A 19,039-nucleotide genomic window follows, 5' to 3' on the forward strand; every position below is an offset into this window, starting at 1 on the left:
GGCAATTTCACTCCTCAAGAAGGTTTTCGTATTTATAAATCGATCTTTGAAAAGTCTTTCCTTGATCTTGTACTAATAAAATCCGTGCATGGCTGATCTAGAAAACAACAACGCCATGTGTCTTGTAAAAAGAATTTCATAAAACCTGCACTAATCTTTCACATGTGTTTGACTTTAAACTCACCTAGCTATAGCATAATTTCATTGTGGTTATGTAATAAATATTACCATATCACATTGAAACGGCATTTAAGACTCAAACCAACATTGTATTACTTGCAAGACTTCCACAAAACAGAGGCACCAAAAAACGCGAAGCTTCGACGAATTTCCTTCCACGAACGAGATAAAATCAGCGCTTTTTCTCGCAACAAGTCAGATGTAAATGTGATGCAGTGCGAGTGCCGGACGCCGCCATACTGTGAGCTTCTTGCCGTGCTTTTTCACCGCTTTGTCCGAGTCGCCCGCGGCCGCAGTACTGAGCCCGGCCTGCGGTCGACTAATGGCATAACAATGTACAACGTCCATCAGATCCAATCCGGCCGAGGCATTTTAATGCGGTGTTTCCTCTTCCATGATTGTCCGGCCCTTTCTCGTTCTGGCCAAATTACAGTGTGTTCCGTTAATGTACCGCTTGTTTGGACGGGAGCTACCGAAATGCGGTGCGCGGTGCGGTGGCGGTCAAGATTTGGAGGCAATCTTGGTTCATTTCGGAGGGAATCAGCCAGGTAGTTTGCACCAACCGGATCACACAAGATGGAAACGGAATCTTGGTTTTGGGTGGATAGAGAAATGCATCAAGAGGAACCACGTACTTGAAATGCATTATTTTACCGATTTTCAAGACAACTCTAAACACCAAACAGCATCATATTGTATATAGACCAGATTGCGGCCTAGGCCATACATAGCGACGTATAAAGTGCGGGCCCTGAGGGCTTAGACCACATGTTGACATGGACTCGAAGTTCTAAAGCACAGCGTCATATAGTTCCAGGTCCGTGCTCTACAGAGTAGAGAAGAATTTAAAATGCAAGCCTCACACTACAGGCTGGAGTAGAATAATTATTGTCCTTCCTCCGAATAAGGAGAAAAGCTACATTACTTACTAAACTGTTTTCAATATGTTAGTGTTAATAAATTTACTTTTACTAAGTACATATTACCGTCCTTTCTTTGGAAACCCCCTGATTTGCCAGATAAGAATAAAGAGGGGAAATCTTTCATTCGAGTCACCAACATTAAAAAACATCCAAGACATGCATGTGTAAATATCTAATACAGAAGTTTAAATGAGAAACCAGGTGCATACTCAAAAGTAATAATAAACGGACGTTAACTACTACTTACTAATTTCTATTTAGATAACTGCTCAATTAATGACAAAATAATAAACCAACACCTTTATTCTAGAAAATTACCACAAATTCCTCTAAAATTCCGCCATAAAACACATCCTGTTCCCAACGTTTTGACACAATATTTTTCTTGATAATCCTATTTTCCAGGGAAGAAAAGAGTTTACCTGGCTCCCCGATGACAAAGGCGCTCACCCTGAAGGAGACGCAGGTGTAGACAGTTTCTGCAAACATCCTGAGCCGAGGATTAGCATGAGAACGCAGGGGTTGATCTTGAAGTGGCTGAAATAGCTTGGGTCCTAGAGCACTCCCTTGGGGCATTCCTCACAGTGTTCGGAGGTGTTTACTTCTGAGATTGATGGCTTCAAGAGCAGACATGAAGCTCTGCAGAAGGTTTATCCAAGAGATTTAGGAATCCCTTGGTTATGAGATGGAGGTGCCAGAACTATACCTTATGACTATGTGTCAGCATGTTGTGTGGCAATAAACCTCACATTTTGTGAGTGTATTATATTTATAAATCCAACTTTGTTGTTCACTTTAAAATTTAACTGTGAAAAATTTAATTTAAACTGTAACAATGTTTACTCACAGTATGTTACTCTGTAGATGTTATTAAAGAATACACAAGGATACAGAAATGATTATTAATTTCATAGGGAAATAATTTACAATAAATCCATTTGTTACAAAATTTATTTTATGTAAAATACTGACTATTCGAAAATGTAGCAAATTTTGAAAATAAAATATTAGATTAACTTGATTTATGGCAATTTTAATATATATAAATATTTTTTTTTATTTTGTATTAAATAATAATTTTAAACGTTTACGAAAGGACAAATAAAATGTTGTCTAACGGAATTGATTTGGAACAGACAAAATAATAAACAAGTTATAATGGACTTAAAGTACTTTTATCGTGTGCATTTTTAACTTAATTTAGTGTAACCTTACTTAACATGGTGTAAAAATTAAATCTTAAAATGTCACTAAATCTGTAGATTTACAACAATGTGATATACGATAACCTGTTTACTTGAGCCTATATTATATTAGATTTGTTATTATAATTCATCATTTATTAACTGTGTACACAAAAGAGGTATACGAGTATGTTTAGCTCCATAATTAATTCCAACCGTTATTTTATACTGCATATAATTAATGAAACAATATAAATGTCACTAGGGATTTAATTACAGTTTTATTTTATAACGCTTCTAAATCTAATAACAGTTGATTGTAAATTACAAAAAGAGGTTTATTGTGTGTCAGTAATCCTAATCAAGGTTCAAATGTTTTTAATATACGTATATTGACATTGGTGGTTTACTGACCCATGCTTATGACCTATTTGCTTAATCCTGTTTTTTAATGAGTACAACATTTATAGTGAATGTTCTATGTTGCCATTATGAGATTTGACGCAAAAACAGGCATGATGTGTTAAAAATGTTTTGTAAATAGCTTTGAATAGAAAATGTTATTTGAATGGAAAGTATTTAAAATAAATACGTCAACTTCTTTACTAAATACAAAAATTTACAAATTAATTTTAATTTGTCCTTCAAAATAAGCAGTAGAACTTCTAAAAAGGTAGGAACACTCTCAGCAAAACCGGACGGTTAAACCATTATTACATGAAGAATAGTGTTGTGTTAAATTATTATAACATTTTTTTTAGGTAATGGCGATTATATTTAATGTTTAACTTAACATTTTAAAAATGAATGAAATTCCCATATTTTGCTGATTATAAACAGAGTTGTTATAGACACCACTCAACGGCTGATCCAATACCATTATTGACAACAACGAAATCGGTATGTTATCAATTTTTCGAGAGTGCAGACTGCAATTTACTTCCAAATTCACAATGCTTACGATGTTTGATATATATTGTACTGAACAGTATTTCCCGATTGTATTAGACTAAATTCACCTAAGATGAAATTAATACCACCAGACGGAAGATTTAACTCTTAAAACTTTAATTGCCTCAAAGCGTTGAATAAATGATGAGAGGGACTAATAAAAAAGTTTAAGACGAGTTAAAAGTAAAACTGCACGAAAGAACCGTTCATGCAGTAATTTGAAAACTGCTAAATCATTAAAACTTTCGTTTAGGGCGGGTTTCTGAAGAACATCTGAAGAATACTGCTTAAAGTTTTTTGTTTTCACTGAGCTCGCTATAATAGAACATTAAGAACTTTGGGGTTTAGGAACTAAAATTAAAGTCTTCGGGGTCACTTATTTTGTTGTTTACTCCAGATGTACAACCAACAAAACATTTTCAATCTAACTTGAAAACTAGCTTCTAAAACAATAGCAATTGGTATTTATGTGAAACAAGTAATATATGCAAACTTTTGTTCCCAGCTAGGAATACAAGATATTTTGTTTATTAGGGCTTCTGTGAAGGTTTATTTTTAGTAATACCCATGGTAATTCATTGTCAAATGTAAATTTTTGTATTAAGTCGATTGCTTGTTATTTATTTAGTTAGAAAAAAGGAGATCATATAAGTGTATCCAATATCAATAAAGAGTTTTAACTAATTTTAATGTTTAAATTAAAATGCTAATCTTATTTTATTCACAAAACCAATCTTGCAACTGAAAATTTTAGCATATTTATCATGCTAAAATAAAATATATTATTGGATATGTTATTGGGTATAGGAACAAAACTAAATAACTTAACTTGTAAATTAGCTTTTAAAATGAAATAGATTTTTAAAATTTGTATTTACGTTAATTAGCTCTACCCTATGAACGATTTATTAGAGAACGAACAATCACATATATTTTACTTGCAAAGGCAACTAAGAAGGTGCAATTATATTTTTCTCAATCTAATTTAAATGTACGGGGATATTTATGTCTTAAATCTCATGACTGTTTAATATTTAGTAACAGAGTGTACTAGTGTAAAGTAGAAAAAAATCATAAATTTATTAAATCGTAGCTAAGCTAGTCTTGATCAACATGGAAACAAGACTTTAAAAAGAACCTTTTTCATAGCAATACAAACACGAAGACGAGGGATGAAGAATTAATGATCTGAATATTATTATCTGAATATTAATATCTTCTGTAAAAAATGAGCTTATAAACACAAACATGACAACATTTCTGTACTTTTAAAAAAAGATAATAATGGACTAAATTTTTAATTTCACTATACTGATAGATTTGTAATGTCTATATTTATTATGGAATAATAAGTTGTTTCAGAAAGTATTTAGTTTTAAAGTGAAACAGAATTTCAGTAATAAAAGATTTTAAATAAGAACTAATATAGGCCTATAAAGTGTATATGCTCATTTTGTTCCCCACAAAAAGTGATTCAAATTACCTTTAGCACCCTTGATAATACATGAGCGATCTTAACAAGCCAATTTAATATCGTACTTAACATTTTTTTTTTATTAAAACATTGTATTAATGATAAGTGGTACAAAAAATTTATATTTTCCCCAAAGCACTGTTTGACCAGTTACAATGAACAATGTAACACAAAACCAAGGCTCTTTTAACACGTTTATACTTTTAAATCTACTGAATGAACAAGTCACTCAATCTTCTAACACAATAATTATGGAACAGAAATTCGAGATCCAAGGGTAGGCCCACTGAGTAGTCGTGGAATGGGGAGTTTTTTTGGAGAATTGGTCCAATAGAGGGGAGCGAGGGCAGCCTAGCAGCCCAGCGGGTATTCCTATTTACAACTTCTCCCTCGGATCTGCTCAAACGCTCAAAGATCGCTCCTTGTTTGTGTTTGGTTCTCAAACACCGTTATGTAAATCTGTTAACTTTGCTAACGTCTACCTGTGATGCCCGAATTTCTACAGAGTTCCATAAGGGAAACTATATTCAGCTAACATTTACTTGGGAAATCGATACATTCTGTTTAACTATAACTAAATGTGTATTGATGGATAAGAAAGTTTACGTTGCCTTTGAGAATTTAATGTTTGGATGGTAGCGATTGAGTACTGGTGAATAACATTTGTCCATTTAGTTTTAACATTTTCTTTAAGAAATATTATTAACTGAACAATTAATACGATTTCAGTTCATTGTTACTGTTTTATGGTTTATGTGTATTTAAAAGCCTGTTAATATGGATACGCGATGCACGAATTTCACATTTTATGCAAGGTTGGGGTTTTACACAAATAACTTTGAAGAACATGCCAAATAGTGTGTTTGTTTCTCTATATTCTACTTTAAAAATATTATTAAAATGCACTTTTAAATACTGTAGGGATAAAAAAAGTACATTTTTAGTATCGTACATCGTTATGAAGTCCACTAAAAGGTAGGTAAATTTGAATCTTGTATTTAAAAGAAAACTGCAAAGCGGAACAATTGCTTTTTAAATATCTAATTTGTTGTAGTAAACTTTTATAACGTAAATGTAATAGAATCGAAACTAATAAAAATGAGAATGTACGGATAACATCAAATGGTACTAATAATACGTTTTACAATAGAAAGAAGCACCAACAAATATAAACCAACGATATAATTTCTAACTGCTTCTTACACAATGTTGTCAGACCAGACTTTATTGACTGAATTGTTTATAGATTCTGCTTATAGATTTTTCAAACTGATTTACAGTTTGTTGTTGTGCAAGTTCGTTATTGGCAATGGTAAGTTAATTCAAACCTATTCGTAAACAATCTGTATTGTTATTGTTTTTATTTTTTTAATTATTTAATAACAACTAACTGTGATGTACTATTTTATAAATGAAGGATCTGCAATATTATGCTTAGATTGAGTAATATTTTTTTTATGTGTCTTACTGTTTTACTTTGTTAACAAATGTCTTCTAAAAGTGATAAACCACCAAAAAGTTCCAGAGTTTCCTTATCATGAGATTTGAACAGTTTTAAAACGGAAATCGCGTTTTCAGTTTGTAATCAGTTATTTTGAAACTTTCAGAAGAAGAGTGTGCTAAACTTCGCATTCTTGAGTCTCTTGTTTGCCAAAGGATGAAATTCTCTCGTGCAAAAGTAATTCCGAATATTTGCAAAGAACTTGGTTGACGAGAACTTCTGTGTGGAACGAAATTATGAAGTTAGCGCTGAATTTGGTAATAGAGCTGGTCTGTGAGCGGGTTGAGATTCTATTTGCAATGCTGAAACCTCATCTGGGTTTTTTGCGCGTTCAAAGCCTTTTTAGAACTTTTGTAGATCCACAAAGATTTAAACAAGCTAAAACGAAACGTTTGGTTGTTTGTAAATATATTCAAACACATCATAAACATGAGTACCTATTTACTTTAACTAAAATTATTACTGTATTACAAACTTATTTAATACCTATGAATTATATTTGTTGTACTGTAACAAGGAATTATTTTTTGAAAGAAATCTTCTATAGCTATTTACGTACTGTACTGTGATAGGTTCTCAATAATTCTACTTGTGTGTAATTACTTAAATTTAAAATGGCAAATAAAATCAATCTTTGTAAAATGGAACAGTTTTAGTACCTCAAGTACTTATGCAAGGTAAATATATTTGAAAATCCTGAATATGGCATGTTGTACATGATTGTTGGTGGACATGAGATAACCTTTCACCATGTGTGAAATTGGTCAAGCCCACTGTTTGCAAAGCAATAGGTAAATGACACAGTTATTATGGTGTTTAGAAAGCAGAACGGATATTTAATATAATAATATAAGTAAATTTAAATAAACAACTTCAATAAACTAATATTCTTTTGGTTGGTTGTGATATTAAAACAAATTAATTCCACTTATTATTGATGGCAACACAAAATTTCCTTACGCAAAGTAGGCCTAATTAAAATCAGTTTTTATCAGTATTTAATGTAAGTAATAAAATGTGTTTAAGTAATCCTGAATTGAATGTGTAAAAAATAAAAATTTAGGTCAAGTTTGTCTGTAAAGCTAAATATGTGTGTTTACGTAGCTTTCTTTGGTGGAGTAATAATATATAAGGTATGTATACATAAAAGGATTGTGTATGCGCAAAAGAACTCAAGATTCCATTTGTTTATTGGGTGTGAATGTAAATATATTGTTACGAGGAATGAATTTTTACCTCGGTATAAAATCCTAGACAACTTTTCATTGTATTACAGCCTCGTCGCCCGTAACATTTACTGTAATTGTATTGTCGTTTGTTAGGCCTTTTTTCAGCCAGGATTTGATATAAGTATGTGATTGAAAGATTATATTCATTACAGTGGGTTTATGCTGGAATCTTAATTCAACTTAGTTATGAGTAATATAGCTGTGTACTAGATTGTTTTCTCTTCAATCAATAGAAAAATGAGTTTAAAAGAATCCTGTGAAACCATATTACCTACGTAATTCTATCTAAAGTGTAAACCAACTTTATGTTTAAGAACATCACATTTTAATCATTAAGGTAATCGGAATAATTTGAGTTAGACGTTAACATTTTGGTAACTCAAATTCACTGTTTTCGTCTACGGATACGATTCGGTGGTGTCTACTGTGTAGTTTTGAGATTCAAACAAATAATGAAAACAACGTTTTATAGTGGTTGTGAACCTAACTAGTTTTGGTTTTTTATCTTTATAATATACGATGGATATTTTCAATATTTTTTATCTAAAAGAGATAACAAAAACTACTATGAAAAAATGTCACACTGATTCATAAAATTTAACGTTACTGTAGAACCAAGAGTAGTTCCAGTTTTAGTTCCTTATGCATGTTTGTTTTAAATAAATTCATCTGACGCCCTCCACTCTAATAAAGTTTGTTGGTGAACCGTATAGTTTACAGGTACATACAGAAATTCCCATTCGACTGTTAAAGCTCCGATAATACGCCCTAAAGGATTTTAAGGTTGGTTGTCAATAAATCAAATAAATAGTTTATGTGCATTACCAGACTTGGGCTTTGTTTATTGATTGTGTTCACGACATGTTTAAATCTTTAAATTGAGCTGTTTTCGCGTTTCTAGTGACGTGCTCCTCGTGTATGGATTGTTATTTAGCATGCATTATTGTACAGCTATACAATCATTTTAAATAGGTTCTTTAGCATTTGTATATCTGTTTAAACAAATAGGAATAAATTACTGCATAATGTAGTACTTGGAACTGTAATGGCAACTATTTACCAACATAATATTATGTGCCTAAAGAATGTGTATGTGATCGTATAATTGTTTACGTATGTTTGTTATATCAGCATCTAGTAATGTTTTGTTTATATGGCGGCAACTATTTTGCATAGGTAATGGTGTGACTTAATGTTTTCTTAATGTCTATGTGTTTAATGAACTTCGCTAAGAACCTTATAATAAAGTATTATTTTTCACTCGTTCATTGTTGGTCTGAATACAGTTGTCAAATCGACACATTTTTTTTTATAGTTACCACCTCAGCAACACTACAGTAAATTACTATTAAAACATTTTTGATTCACGTATTAAAAAACACTGTTGTACACAAATTTGATTTAATTTTGTTACTTTTACACAATGTACTCTCCAACCAAAACTTATGGAACTTAATCTATATATTTTATCTCCGTCTTTATCCACATTTAATCAAAATCTTATTAGAAAATCCTTCGAACCTTGTACTATCTTGTTAGTGTTTTATAGGTTTTATCGGATTTTAGAAAATTCCTCAAACCGTAGCGGAAGGTTTAAGGTTTTATAGGGCTTTTATAATTCCGTTAACCGCTTACGTTTACGGGTGCCGCGGCTAGTTTTTGTGAACGACGGTCAGACCGGTGTGGCGCGAAATTTACTTCCCGCCAAAACTGGTCGTGCCGACCATGATGGCCGCCTTCTAACTACTCTTTATTACAACACCGACGGTTTAGACAATGTTCCGAATCAGGGAGCAATTAATTTAGTTTCCCGTAGAAGTTTCGATAGCTGCGCCGGACTGGCTAGTTACTCAATATGAATAACTGCAATTAAACGTTGAATATAATCAGCTATTGTGTTTTAAACAAACCATGTTGATTGCGTGCCTACCGCAGGTAGACTTGGGCAGTTACATTCTGAGGTAGTGGTGGGGTTCAATGAGAAATAGTCCCGGTATACAAGTGGTGTGATGGTTTAACGTACGAAATTAATACATCCAAAATCAAAGGTATCAGAATAGTTTAGCACAACATTATGTTTAAGAGTGGATTTAAAAACACTCTAATTTTTTTGTTTAATTTTATGGATTATCAAAAAAATATTTGTCATAATATACCTATGACAACTATGCAAAATGCGTTTCAATTTTTCCTTTTATTAATATTGTTTTGCATCAATTCTAAAGACCTTTTAACTAAATAAAACCGCCTGTCTATAATGCATTACTATTGTATATTAACCACATAATAGAGAGCGCACAATACATCTTCCACGTAAAAATCGAAGAAAAAGAAATGTTTACTGTACAAGAAACATTCATCAAATCACTACTAAACTTTGACAATAGGGCGAGATTACCATTGATGACCAGCCAAAATATCACTGTCCGAAGATTGTCCTTTGGAAAATTAACGAAAATCAATTTGAAATCATAGTATATGAATGTTATGTAATTTGAATTATGGAAAAGTTAGTTTTATTTATATCTAAAAATGAATCATGTAGTTATTCAGATGTGTATAGTGCTAGTAATATAATATAAATTTTCAATCAGACTATGAAAGTTGATCAATTTGTTTCCTGCACAACAGTGTTAGAGTTAAGGTAAACATATTTGACAAAATTATAGTATAAGGTACAGTTAAACTTAAAAAAATAGCTCAATAATGATTGAACAAATGAGTTTTAAATCAACTTTCTAGATTGAATATAATTATATTCTTAGTATAACTTTTGGATAATTTACGATATTTTAGAAAGAAAACTTGGTTTAATTTTGGTGAATATTGTTTTTCAGCCAGGCAGGGACAAATTTGGTAAGAAACCTGGAAACAGTTAAGCTGAAAACCATTATTTACTAAACATACTCTTAAAGAGACTACAACAGGTGGTTGTACAGAAGGCGGATAATACACTACCGGGCTGTATATTGTGCAAATTATCCAAGTGATCGATCGCTATAAATCATTATATAAAATGTGACTTATGGCAAACATTTGCCGTTTACGCATTTATAGGGAAACAGGCTTAGAAATCTTCGAGGATATAGAAGAATATAACCACAGACAAATATAGTCTGTGATATAACTCAATAAAACAATACTGTTGTTCATCTATGTAAAAAGTTTTTTGTCATGAGAAATAAATATGAGTTGACGGTTATTTTTTTTACAAAAAAAATTATGTTACTTAGTAGATACTAATCTCAAAGAATAATAAAAATGACACTGGATGAATTTTAAGCAATGATAAGTATAACTTAATGTTTTTGAAACATCATTGAACACAAACAACAAAGTTATTAAAAATATATTTATACAAGATTGTAGATTAAATTTATATTTTAAATATTATTTAAATTATATTGCTAACCAACATTCAAAGAAAAACATTAGCTTTTAACAGTTTGTAAATATTGTTTTGATTAATTACTTACATTAGGACCCGTGTTAGAAAGGAAATATTATTATAACTTATATTAGTCAAATCAAGTAATTAATCAAGTAAATAATCATGGCGATGTTATTTAGAAATATCTGGTCTGTTTTAGAAAATACATTCTGACCTACACTAAACTAATCTTAACAAATGAAGCTAATATTATTATTTAGTTGATATAAACACCGGAAGGTTTTTGGATCAATATTTTACTTATAAAGTGCGATATTACTAAGATATAAACTTTATGTTAATGTTTCAACATTATTAAGATGCATTCAACATTAAATCATTTGAATAGACTGTCAATAATTGTTTTACGGAGTTATTAATATGTAAAATGATCAACACCTCGGTACTCTTCAGTGAAAAATGAAATAGTTTGCCTGACAACAATTTTGGTCTTAGCTTAAAGTTATTTAAATAATATTTAGGTTTTTGTAAGCAGATTATATATTTTGAAACCGTAACTACGCTATTCTCATTCTTGGTCTTATTGCTGTACGTGCTTTAAGTTTTTATATAAAATAAAATAAATAAGTCGTCAGTTTATTCAGTAAGAAATCAAACAAATCCATCTTTACATGTAGCTGTATGGAAGACAAAACCTTATCTGTTCCTTGCGTTTTAAACGTCAAAGTTATATGATCGTTGATCATTATGGTGATTTATGGGCTTGTTATCGAATCCAACTGATATGAAGCATCATGGCTGGGTATCTTCAACATTTTAAGCAGGTTGTAACAATTATGTAGACTACCAAATAGGGTTTGGTTGTATGTTTTACCTAACAATGTCCAAAGACCTCAAAGCTATTAAGACTTTTGACAATTCTTTATGTTGGGTTTTTAATGTAAATGTTGCTATATAGAAGATGAAACTTATCTATTTCTTGTGCGTCTACATTAACTTTATCTATAATGTTTATATGTGATATTCAAAATTCCTATTGCGATAGGAACGGTTAGATATTGATGACTGAGTAACAAATAAACACAAACTATGGCCTATTGTAAAAAAGGCTTATAACTATTTATATTGTTGTTTCCGTAACATTTTGGCAGATTCTAATTTTAAGCATTTTTTAAATTGTCTGTTTAAAATGTACTGGAGTTGATGCTCTGGCTGGAATTATTAAGTTGATGTTTTAGAGCAACAAAGAAAACAGTAATCTCAAAGTTTTAAATTTCACGGGATTATTTGTGAAATTCTAATGTAAAACGGTTAAAAGCAACCATTTTCTTTTATTTTGTGAATCTCATCTATTTGTTACACTAATTTTTGTTTGTTAGTAGATGGAAAATCTTTAAGCGTGGCTATTGAATTCAAGAAGTGGAAAACATTGTACTTTTTCTTAGTCTGCCTACTTCATCAGTAAAAATTATGACAAATAATTCAAATAGCAAAACATTGATCATAATGGAACTTTTTCACACATGTTTCACAGCCAAATAGCATATTGAAGCAACGTCCATGTATGCATATTTTGTTTATACTTTCGTATGCTCAATTGTTCCTGTTTATGTATGATTCCCCAGCTTCAGTGCAAAACTACGCTACCTTAAAACTAAACCACTTATGACTAACTTAGTAAAATGTGTGGCATAGTAATAATTCATGTTCACTGCAGCTCTAAACTATCCCGTACGGCCAACCCTGTATAAATCTAAGGAAAAGAATTTAGCCATATTTCATTTAGCACGATAATAAATTACCAACACAATTAAAGATCACAGGAACAGAGTTTTTATCTAACTGATAGGGAAACCAGTTTAAGAACGCCGCAGAGGGGCAACAGAATGTTGTGTTATCTATGAGTGATTTAATGTATTTCACTCGCCTTCTCCAATTATAAGTGATATATGTGTTTCAGGGTTACACGCATGTGTTTAGCGGGTCTCCTACGGGATGCGAGTGATCTTTCTACTTATTTATGGTAGATATAAAGCTTGTTAAAGTCCGGTTTTATTTTACTTTTATTTTGAACCGCTCGTAAAATTATGATTAAGCTGTTGGATGGAAAGCCCACTCACAGTCCAGATGCGGACTGGCTGTTTGAGTTATTTCCTAGTATTATCAGGTCTATTCTGGATGCGCTAATTATATTTCGCATAACTGAACTCATAAATTATTAGATATTTCCCTTGCTATATACGGAGTAGGTATGTAATAACAAGGCCAGATAAGTTGCAATGGGATTTATTCATCAGTCTCCCACGATACGATAGTGAATAATACATTATACTGACTTAACAAAATATCACACTTTTAAGGTTTCAGTCATTAGGACAACATGACCTTGATCTGTTCCTAAATTACATATAGACAGTAGAAAAATAAGTTATAATACTCTAAAAATGCATCTTTAGGAAATATAAAACATTTACTAACAGTAAAAAGTAATCACAAATAAATAAATTAGCTTATTTGAGGGCAGCAAAAATTACAAATAAATAAACTTTGTAAAAACGTTACACATTTTAGAAAATAACCTAACCAAATAAAATTTGCAAAATACAAAATTACAAAGTCAAAATTCTATCTACTGATCAAAACTTTAGTTTAAATCTTTTCGACAATTTCGTGCATAGGCCCTATGCAGATGATTATAAAATCACAACAATAAAATTACATGAAATTAGTGCTATAAATAATATATTAGCTTCTATCCGTAATTTATGATAAATAAAAACTCTATTAAATAAACAAAGGCAATTCAAATAATTGAACATAGAAATAAAGTTAGTATAATTAATTATTTTGGTAAATTTTCTGATAAAAATACAATAAAACCCTACTTTTTTTGAGAGATTAATAGACTATAAACGCTTTCCAGAAAATAATTATGTCAATACCACAAAAACCAATATTTTATCTGAATACTAAAATGTAATATGTTTAACTAAAATAAAAATTGGTTTTAAAAGTGAAAATCATCATGAGGTTATATTAATACCCAATAAAACCACGCTAGTCAATCAAGTCACCGATAAAAGAAATGGGATAAACAATACATTACTTTTGATCTCTCAAAACTTTACCATTCTAATAAAATATGAGTTTAACTTTAGATTCGACGAAATTTACAATTACGATAAAATTAATTTATTAATTACTTTTACACACCAAAATAAAATTTAAAAACATTTCTCAAAATGAAAATACCAGAAAATAGTATTACTTGATAAAAGATCATAACAAACTAAAACTAAAGCTAAAATATCAACATCAAATTTCTTTCATAGGCCTATTTTGTTTTAGGGATAGCACGCAAAATCTCTTATTGATAATAAATTTATAAACATCTAGCCCTCAAAATAATTAGAAATATTAGAATTAAAGTAATTTTTAATAAGTTTTGTAGCGAAAAAAGGTTTTAAATCTTTAAAACTTTAAATTTGTTCAAGATTCTACAAAAGAATTAACCGATCAGCACCATGTTAACAAGCGAAGTATAAATAAAAATACATCCGTCTCGAATTGTTAAATAACAATATCTATACAAGGAATTCATTTACTACACAATAATAGTGACTCAAATATAAATTAATATATGACTCTATAAATGGCGACTTAAAAAATCAACAAATGTACAAAAAGAATACAAAACGAAATATACTACGTATTTATACTATTTACAGAACGATTTCGCACTTTATACATATTTAACACGCACAAAAGAGTTACCTTTGCTGTTTGGGTATCCACTATCCACAATCCACACTAGATGTGTATGGCGACGGACCGGCTGGTGTTGGTGTTGTTGTGGTGGCTGTGGTTGCTGTGGTTGCTGTGGTTGTTGTGGTTGTTGTGGTTGTGGTTCCTGTTGTTGTGCCTGTGGACGTGATGGTGATGATGTACCACGTGGTTGTTGTGGTTACTCCTCGTCCTCTGATTGTTCGGCACATCGGGCAACGCGAACTTCAGCTTCTCCCAAAACAGTTTGTCCCCCCACTGTAAGTACGTATTAGTTTTTAAATAAAGTCTAATATCCGGATCGAGATCCTTTTGAGGCACTTCGCCTAGCAATATCACAATAAGTCTTTTTCTCCTGTCCCTGAGGACTTGGTGGTGCGCGGATTTGAACTCGAACCGACACCACTCGGATTTGATGAAGTTTTCTGAAAGCACCATAATTGTCCTCCGCGACGATTCTACCGCTTGCACTATGGTGTCGGCTAAATAGCCGTTCACGGGGAACTCTCGGTAGTGGAGACACAGTTTATATGGGGGATCCCCGTTTTCGAGCATGGGCGCGAGTTCTTCCGCGACAAACGCTTCGTCCTTCGAACTGTAACTGACGAACGCGTCGAACAGTTTGTCACGATCGTCCATCTCGATCTCACTGGTCTTGTAAAACAGTCTGACACCGAACCGCGAATGGAACCACACTCGCATTTCTTGACGGTAGATAAACACTATTAGGGTGAACACTATGATGAACGAGGAGGCAACCAGGGTGACGATGAGCAGGGGAAGGTAGCTCTGGAGTTCTCGATGTTGAATGATAGTGGTGGATGTGTAGTTCTCGTTGACTGGGGGACTCTCTACGAAGTTGGTGATGTTGATGGTGACACAGGTGGTGAGGTTGTCTCTGAGCAAGTAGAACCCAACATCAGGCTCATCCTCCAACACCAACGAGTTGTTGCTACAGCGTACGTCAGCACTGTCGATCACTGCTGAGCCAGTGTAATGCAGGTACTCCCTGAACCTCTCCGTGTACTCGCACTCGCAGGACCATGGGTTGGAGGATAGGCTGATCTGTACCAAGGCAGAAGACAGCTGCCACACTGCGAAGTGGGTAATCCTGTTGTGGTCCAGCCTCACTATCCTTAGTTCCATGAGGTTCATGAAAGTAGCGTTGTGGATTGATGTGATTTTATTATTCTGCAAGTACAGTTCTCTGAGACTTTCTAGACCTTCAAACTCGTAACCTTTCAGTTCCGATATTCTGTTATTATCCAATCTCAAAAGCTCCAAGACCTTCAAACCATTGAATGTCCTGTTATGAATAATTTCCACATTAGAATTATTCAAAAACAGAACTTGCAGTTTCTTCCTTCCAATAAAACTGTGACTCCCTACAACCCTAATGTCATTGCCATCGAGATACAATTGTGTAGAATCCATAGGTATTCGGTCTGGCAAGTTATCTACATATCCCGACCTCGAACAGTCGACTACATTGGCGGACCATGATAGGTCATGGTAACATGTACAATTTGTGGGGCAAGTCATTTCACAATCGCAAGCGTCGAAGTCACAACAATGGCAAAATGGAAAACAGTTAGAATCATATTGACATAAAAATTGATCGGGGGTAGCTTCTTTCAAAAGGACAAAAGAAGTCACTCTATTATACAGTAATTTACACACAACTGAATCCAGGTCCATTAGTCTCGGCTTATTCCGCTCCTGATCCACCTGATATTGCTGGAGCCACTGCATCGTACAATCGCACTGGAATGGATTCTTGCCTATATAAAACTCCGGAATCTCCTTATCGTGGGGTATTGTAGATATCCTAAGGGAGTTTTGGGTGAGGCTTTTAATTTGGTTTCCTGTGAGTTCGACCCGAGTGAGATTTGGTTTTTTGAAGAAGGTGTAAGATTGTACTTTAGAAATAATATTGTTGGAGAGGTTTAGCACTTCGACACTATCAGGTATCGCACTTCCTGTTATGTCCGTTAGCTTGTTATCACTAGCATCAAACACTGTCAGATGTAGTTGACTTTCGATCTCGTAGTAGTTTCCCAACTCAGCGATTTGATTACCGTGAATGTCGAGCCATTGAAGTCCGGTTGGTATCTGAGCATAATCGAACCATTGTAATAAATTCTCGGAGATATTGAGCCACACCAGATTGGGCAGTTTGTCGAACAGTGCGTTAATCTCGGTGATGTAGTTGCCGTCGAGCCGGATCGCCATCAGGTTCGTGTTTGCATCGAAACTGCCTGCTTCTACTCGTTGAATTTTATTACTGGACAAGTTAAGAATCCTTAAAGCTGTCATCTTATCAAAAACTCCCTTTGACACATTACTGATGCTGTTTTCTGTCAGTCTCAAGCCCACGAGCTTCTCCATGCTCGCAAACGATGTGTTGAATATCTCTGTGATTTGATTATCTCCTAAATCAAGTGTTTGTAACTGAGGAACTTCGTTTAGCACTGCAGGAATGTCGTATAACTTATTACTATTTAAATGAAGGTCTTGTAAACTAGTAGAGTTTCTGAGAGCCTCTGGATCTATGTATTCTATCAAATTACTATCTAAAGATAGAACATTGAGCCCTAATAAGCCGTTAAAGGTATTGCTGTCTATTCTGGTCAACTTGTTGTAAGAAAGGATGAGGGTATGAAGATTACTTAGGGATCCAAATGTGTTTTCAGCGATTGACTGAATGGAGTTCTCTTCTAAACGCAAGATTTGGAGACTGTAAAGGTCTCTAAAGACAGTGGATTCTAGTTTGGCTATGTTGTTGTTGGATAGATTTAGCACCACGAGTCTAAGTAGTCCAGCGAACGTTGCAGTGTTGATCCATTCATCTGTCAGTTCGTTGCCGGCCAAGTCGAGGATAATCAACTCTGTCAAGTCATTGAAGAGACCGGGGGCAAGCACGTTGATCGAGTTGTTCTGTAGATGAAGCTCTCGCACTTCTCGCGTCTCGGAAAACAATTCGGGGGGAAGAGTGACTAGTTTGTTGTCGGCCAAGTTCAGGGACGACAGGGAGGTAAGGCCGTCGAGAGCGTGGTCGGCTATGAATGAAATAACATTGCCTTGTAAATTTAAATCCTGTAGCCTCATTAATTTAGAAAACACAGCCGGAGGAATGGCGTCGATACTGTTGTTGGACAGGTCTAGAATTTTAAGGCTGCTACCACACGTTGGAAAGGTCGGTGAACTGCCAAATCTCAATTTTTCTAAATCTCGAATTCTATTTCTAGTCAAATTGAGATACTCTAAGCTGTGCAGCGGGCAAAAAGCCGCCTCGGGCAAACTCCAAATATTATTTACACTTAGATCTAACCTCTCTAACAAAGTTAGTTCTTCCGTAAAAGCGTCTTTCTCGACTTCTAACGTCATGGCAGACCAATCGGTATTATGAGTCCTGAGAGTGAGATTCTTCAGTTGCCTGAGGCCGCGGAACGCACCCGCTGTGAGGTTAGCAACCTTGCAATACTCTATCGATAAGTCTCTGAGGTCGGTGAGCGTTTGAAAACTCCCGGGTGTTAGGGAACTTTGGAAATAAAACATATCGGCACATTCTATCCTCAACCTCACTGTGTACTGCGGCTGGATGACACTGAAGTTGGTGTTTTCCAGCTCCGAGTTGATGGTCCGCAGATGGCACACTAGGGCGACCTCCTGGTCGGGGTCCTGGGACGACGTTACCTCCTTCTCTCCTTCACTGGTAACGGCTAACCACTTGCATTCGTCCGGCGCTTGGTAGCGCAGCGCCTTGCTGAGGGACGCGGTCAGCACCCCGAACACTGCGCCGAGCAGCACGGCGAACACTACGGGACTGGAGCGCATCGTACTGCGTCTGCGCACTCACGACACCATCATCGCACAACTGCGCGGCGACACTTCACCATGTCTCCGCCACTCAACGCACTCATTCGTCACTGATACTGTCACGCGCGCGCGGTGTTGTTGAACGTGCGCTCGACTGCGCGGTCTCACTGCGACTGACTGGCCTTGTTCGCTGCTGCTGCGCAGTCCCCCTCTCCTCCACAAGCGCCCCGCCACGGCCCCGTGAAGTTCCCGGTTTGACGGCCAGACGGCGCTCGGGTCGCTCGCTTCGCTCGTCTCTGTTGACGTGCAATTAGAAGGTCACGAAGAGGGAGTTTTAACACCCACTCAACGGCCCCCACCCCTCCTCATCTCTCGACTGAGGTACTGAGGAGTGACAGAACCTCTTCTGGCCCGGTGGTGATCGGACCAACTCCTACAATCATCACCTGTGCTATGTATATTGTTTGGGTTATTTTTGTTGAATAGCTATTACAGTACATGCCTCATAAGTACAGGATATAAATCATATACAATTTTACTATACAATATTTTGGGAAAACACAAATTATAATTATGTTGTTTGAGGACGTATCTTAAATTAAAT

At 34.3% G+C, this 19,039-nt stretch overlaps 1 protein-coding gene across 1 annotated transcript; it reads right to left on the reverse strand.

The window, feature by feature from the left end:
• Positions 1–13,103: 13,103 nt before the first annotated feature.
• Positions 13,104–18,605, reverse strand: LOC128991726 (toll-like receptor Tollo). The gene has a single exon (XM_054414850.1). The coding sequence runs from the start codon at positions 18,451–18,453 to the stop codon at positions 14,644–14,646; it is 3,810 nt and encodes a 1,269-aa protein (XP_054270825.1). The 5' UTR covers positions 18,454–18,605; the 3' UTR covers positions 13,104–14,643.
• Positions 18,606–19,039: the final 434 nt, after the last annotated feature.

This window comes from Macrosteles quadrilineatus, unplaced genomic scaffold, assembly GCF_028750875.1.
Source record: "Macrosteles quadrilineatus isolate MER2022 unplaced genomic scaffold, UCM_ALF_1.0 Scaffold_4__1_contigs__length_99947679, whole genome shotgun sequence".
Classification (NCBI taxonomy): Eukaryota; Metazoa; Arthropoda; class Insecta; order Hemiptera; family Cicadellidae; genus Macrosteles; species Macrosteles quadrilineatus.